This window comes from Morus notabilis, unplaced genomic scaffold (assembly GCF_000414095.1).
Source record: "Morus notabilis unplaced genomic scaffold, ASM41409v2 Scaffold812, whole genome shotgun sequence".
In the NCBI taxonomy this organism is placed as follows: Eukaryota; Viridiplantae; Streptophyta; class Magnoliopsida; order Rosales; family Moraceae; genus Morus; species Morus notabilis.
In genome coordinates this window covers 232624-238281 of record NW_010361467.1, presented here as the reverse complement: position 1 = coordinate 238281, position 5658 = coordinate 232624, and the positions used below count along the sequence as shown (strand labels likewise).

At 35.2% G+C, this 5658-nt stretch overlaps 1 protein-coding gene across 1 annotated transcript; it reads left to right on the top strand.

The window, feature by feature from the left end:
- Positions 1-1091: 1091 nt before the first annotated feature.
- LOC21394723 (ubiquitin-conjugating enzyme E2 10) lies at positions 1092-3497 on the top strand. Its single transcript, XM_010099568.2, has 5 exons — positions 1092-1207; positions 1304-1386; positions 2011-2138; positions 2621-2725; positions 3094-3497. Exons 2-5 carry the CDS (start codon positions 1317-1319, stop codon positions 3235-3237), a joined length of 447 nt encoding a protein of 148 aa, XP_010097870.1. The 5' UTR covers positions 1092-1207; positions 1304-1316; the 3' UTR covers positions 3238-3497.
- Positions 3498-5658: the final 2161 nt, after the last annotated feature.

Genomic DNA, 5658 nt, shown 5'->3' with positions numbered 1-5658 from the left:
CAAAACTCTAGCCCATCACCACCATAGATCACATACAGCCCAACCAGACTGCAAACCGGGATTTGGGGTGCAAGTGTGATCTTGAGAAATGCCTAATTTGCTTTCTGATTTGGTTCTTATTATAAACTTGTTATTAGCTTTTCTTTCTTACATAGGCACACTAACTAGTTCTTCCAATTTATTTCTTTGTAATTTCCTTTTGTTCCCAATAATATGCGCGGAAAAATCCAAAAAACCAGAACTCATGAATCATCACAACCAATCAGTCCAAAAATACTTCAACAAAAATTCTTCACAATTCTAACCATGAAACACAACCCCAAAAAAAATAAATAAATAACAAAACAAAACAAACATAAAGTGAAGAATTCTGGCAGCGAAGTGAGATTTGGGGGTTTTTGCGTTTGGGGCTGGGGGTGGGGGCGCGCGAAAGACGGGGGTGCTAATGGAGGGATCTGGACGGCGGTGCGAGGCTCAGCATTGGGGTGGTCAGCGCGGCAGATCTGGGCTTGTGCAGCGGTGCGACTCGCTACGGCACAGGTTCCATGGCAGAACCGGTTTGGTTGATTCTCTCCGTATTCAGTTTTTCCAGAGGGAAGAAAAAGAATAAACAGTAAACCCAAATTTCATAAAAGTAAAAACCTTTGATCAACCATAAAAATAATAATAATAAAAAAAAGAATAACATTGTGCCTCTTCTCATAATTAGGGCATTTCAGTCATTTCATCGATAAAAGGGTCAGGTGTGAGGTCACGTGATTGTTTCTGTTAGTAATCTAACGAATTTAGACGGAAAGGTTAAAATTGTGGATGTTTAAAGTGGTTGAAAAAGTGTTTTGATAAGATTAAAAGAATAGAAATTAAACTGTCATATATTAAATAATTCAGGGGCTATTTGCGGTAATTACACTAAAATAAAAGAAAAGGCAAAAGCTTATATAGCGTACAGAAAACGCCAAGAGTGGGGCCCAGAAGGGAATAGAATAACCCAATCAGGAGGTCGAATTCAGGGGGCGGGTGCAGCTATTTTACAAAAGTCTTCCCCACATGGAATCGTTTACCCCCCAGGAGACCCTTCTTCGTTTCTCCTCTCTATCTTCTTCTCCTCCTCCTTCCTCTGCCCTCCTTAACACAGAGAGAGAGAGAGAACCCAAAAGCCAAAGGAGAATTTTCTTTACACCTTTCACTCTCTCTTTTTCTCTCTAAGGTACGATCAAGATCTGCTTCTAGTTCTCGGGTTTGTCTATATATATCGTTTTGGTTTTGATCTGAGAATAAGGTTGTTTTGGATTGTCATAATTAGGGTTCCGAAGAAGATGGCGTCGAAACGGATCTTGAAGGAACTCAAGGATCTGCAGAAGGATCCTCCTACTTCTTGCAGTGCCGGTATTTCGTTTTCTCGTCTTAATTTCTCACAGATTTTTTTTTTCGGTTTATTATTGCATGTTTTTGTTCTATGGCTTGATTACCCAGTCGATCATTTGTTATTTTCTTTTTTCCCCGAATGGATCCTTCCTTTTCTCTTTTTATGAAATTTTTCTTCTTTTATTTTTGTTCATTTTGTCAAATTTTTTGGAACAATATTTCTTTTGCAAAGTTCTGGTCATTTCTGTCTATTTATCATCTGGGTAATTTTTGTCCAAAAAGTGTGCATAATTTAGAGCCATTAGCATTGGAAATTTTGTAGCTGATAACTTTAGGTGTATACCAATATTTGCTATGTCGTTTATATAGAAGTCAACCATAATATTTAAGCCACGACCAGCCCAAAATCAGAAGTGTCGTTCGTTGATTTTTATTTTTATTTTTTATTTTTTTTTCAGTGTAGGAATGAGTTTCATTTTCTCGTGGCTAAAGTAGCCATAATTTATTGGAAATGTACTTTTTACTTTGTTATCATGATGATGTTTCTCTCTCTCAATTGATAATTCCCTGTGAGGTTTTGTAAAGTATCTAACTTCAGTTTTATATTGGGGTTTTGCTTTATGTCGTTTTCGGTTATTTTCACAGGTCCTGTTGCCGAAGATATGTTTCACTGGCAAGCAACAATAATGGGTCCTCCAGACAGTCCTTATGCTGGGGGTGTTTTCCTAGTTACCATTCATTTTCCTCCAGATTATCCCTTCAAGCCACCCAAGGTATTTTGTTCTTGCTCCATGTTCAGAAAGTATCTGTTTTGTGTATTCAATGATCTATACACCCTCGATTGTAGGATGCAAGTGGAATTTGGACTCGAAGTTTTGTTGATGCCATTTGATACTAAGTCTGTTTATATCAGTTATCTTTGGTCTCCGATTGTAAATGGTTGTTTTGTGTTCGTTTCTTTCCTTTATTTGTCTTTGGATACTGTCTGCATTCCCCCCCCCCAAGAATTACATTGAGCAAATTTGGTCTGGGGACACATTGGACTTTTGCAGGTGGAATTCAAAATAATTTGTAATTGTGTTCTTAATGCACGCTACCGTTTGTTGTTCCGGTCTATTTCTGAGCATCATCACTTCATTTTGCATTTCTCGCTTACTAGTTTCTGATATTGCCATTGACGATTGCTCCGATAAGTAGAAGTTCCAGTTATCTTTCTCATATTCTCTCTGTCTAATATATTCATCTAACTTTGAAGGTGGCATTCAGAACCAAGGTATTCCATCCGAATATAAACAGCAACGGCAGCATTTGTCTTGACATCTTGAAGGAGCAGTGGAGCCCTGCTTTGACAATTTCAAAGGTTCATTCTCTTATAATCTTGAAATTTCCTATATGAAAACAAGTTTCATTCTAAAGGAGGAGAGGCAATTACATCATTGTGTACTAGGGAGTAGGGACTACTATATGAGCTCAAGTCTTGACTTTTATGCGTTATATTGCAATTTTTAAAATACTCCGGGATACTTCTAATTGCAGGAAAAGAGTTTTCCAATTTGATTTGTTGCACTAATCTCTCTGCGTTAGCAGATAAACAAATCATGTTAAAACCTGCATCCCGCAATGTATTAAAAAAGCACATATTCAGGATGTTCATTAGCGGTAACACTTTGAGATAAAGCTCTTTGCATCGCACAGTCGCACTCATTGTTGTTGCATTGCAATATCCAGGTGTTGCTTTCAATCTGCTCTCTGTTGACAGACCCAAATCCCGATGATCCGTTGGTGCCGGAGATTGCTCACATGTACAAGACAGACAGGAACAAGTACGAGACAACTGCGAGGAGCTGGACCCAGAAATATGCCATGGGCTAAGATGGGATGCTGTATGTGTGAGGAAGGGCCATTTTATTCTATTATAGTATGGTTTGTTAGCCTAATGTATGAATATTCCTGAAATGGACTAAAGAGGTCCATAATCTGTGGCTTGAGAAAAGAAAAAAAAAAATGAAAGAAACGCATTTTGCTTTCTAATCGTTTGTATGAGATAATATGATCTTAAGGAGTTTCGTACCAGGTTTGGTGCATACCGTATTAAACATTACTTTGGGGGAGCAGGCTATATTAAAAAAGAATCATGGGAAAGTGATGGGGTAATATGACTTTTAGGAAATCTACATTATGATGTTTGAGAATATGTTTCCACTGTGTTTGGTTGTATATACTCAATAATTTTGAGTATTTTACGAATAATGACATCTTATTAAATCTGGTAATTATGATACCCTAAATAAACTAAGTTTTTAAAAATATATGAAATTGTGAAAATAAGAATATCCTCGCTCTAGTTTTTGAAGTCTTAACTATATTTTTAAAAGTTCAGAAACTACACAGATATAAGGTAATAAGAAGAGCGGCATTGTGTGGGCCGCTATGCACGGAGCTTGCCTTTCAGTGAGGAGCTGCAACGGAGTTTTGGCGGGTGGATGAGTTGATTTAATGGGTTTCTATTTTCTCCTTAAAGTTGGCTTTAGATTACAGCAAAATGAGAGAGTGATTATAATGGGTTTCACTTTTTCAGGATAAATGCACCAAGGATTTATTCTTGGTTGTGAAAAGAACACCCCCACAATCTTTATTGTTCGTTTAGTAAATAGATCCATAATTTTAATTTTAAATCTTGGTTTAGAATCGGTGTTTATTTACAGTGATTCAGAATCAGTATTTGTTTATAGTGATTCTGTATCATAATTCAGAATTTGATGTGATGTTTTAAACTAGAATCACTCATGATTCTAAAATCACATTTCCTCTTGATTCAAGGCAATTCAAATCCCCTGATTTTGAATCATGGTTTCAGAATCATAATTTGAACCCAAAATCATGAATCATAGTTCTGGTTTCAGAATCATAATTAGAATCACCGTGATTTGAATTCTCGTATCAAGTCTCATTCTGATGCCTCGTACAGTTTATTTTATCTCGAAAAGCTGAAATAATCCCTCAAGGACTTTCTGTTCTCATTATCGCGTCCTTATGAACTTTTAAACCAATTCATTTCATTGTATAAGATTAAGATCTGCATACATGAAATGCAACAGGTTGGCCACAATTTTAGAGTGGTCTCTGTGTGTTTTTCCACACTTCGGTAAAGCTCCTTTCTTTGCATGAAGTTTGGCCAAACATAACAAGAATGATACTTGTAACATTGATGGAAGAGGGTTCCTTTTCTCTTTACATCTTGTTTTGGTAATTTTTCAAATTCCGAGGGCTTGTTCTTTTGAGTGAAAAACTCAAAAAAAAAGCAACTCGAGTTACAACTTTATTCGAGTTCATGTTCTTTTAAGTTTAAATTCGAGTTTAGGACTAAAACTCGAGTTTAAGTTTCCCCTTTAACTCGAGTTCAGAAACTCAAACTCAAATTAATGAATAGTATTTTTCTATTCTTAAAAATGCTATAACTTTTTCGTTTTAATTCTGATTGAGATAATCTTTTTTTCTATGCGTTGATAACGAAAAGACGAATAAAACCCGACCCATATACCCTATTAAAAGTTTTCATCAGCATTGAGTTTTTATTAAAATACTATATAAATACAAATTCAAGTTTTGACTCACTCAAACACAAACTCAAAAAGATTTTTATCTCAAACCATAAGTCAAATATATACAACCAAACATAAATTCAAGTTACAAGTTCAACTTAAGTTATAACTCAAATTCAACTCAAGAATTATACTCAAGTTAAACTCTAAAAGAACAAGCTCAAAATGCTTTACTTTTTTAACATTGGCCCTTACTCTATTCTTTCGGAACGGCAGCCGCTGATAGAAGGAATGTCATCCTCTTACTCCGTTCTTTTGGACTGACGGGATGTGAATGATGGTAATGTTATTTTTTTACTTCATTATTTCAAAATGACCCGATAAATAAGATATTAACTCAATGTTTTATTATAATAGAAAGTACTAAATTAATTTTATTTATTATTATTATTGTAAGTGCAGAAACTCTTGACTAGTTCTTATTTATGAAAGATTATCTATGCTTCAATACGGATTCAACATTAAATAATAATCTTTTGGCTCAGTGGTAAAGTTGTTCTAGTTCATTGGTTCTTTCGTCCGCATGGTTGGATCAAAGTTTATTTAAACCGAATCCGATATACCCTGGCTGCTTGTGGGGAAACTATGTAGGTTTTGAGCAGAATTTTGGACTCTGATAAATGTCCTTAACATCTTTATTATTATTATTATTATTATTATTATTATTATTATTATTATTATTATTATTATT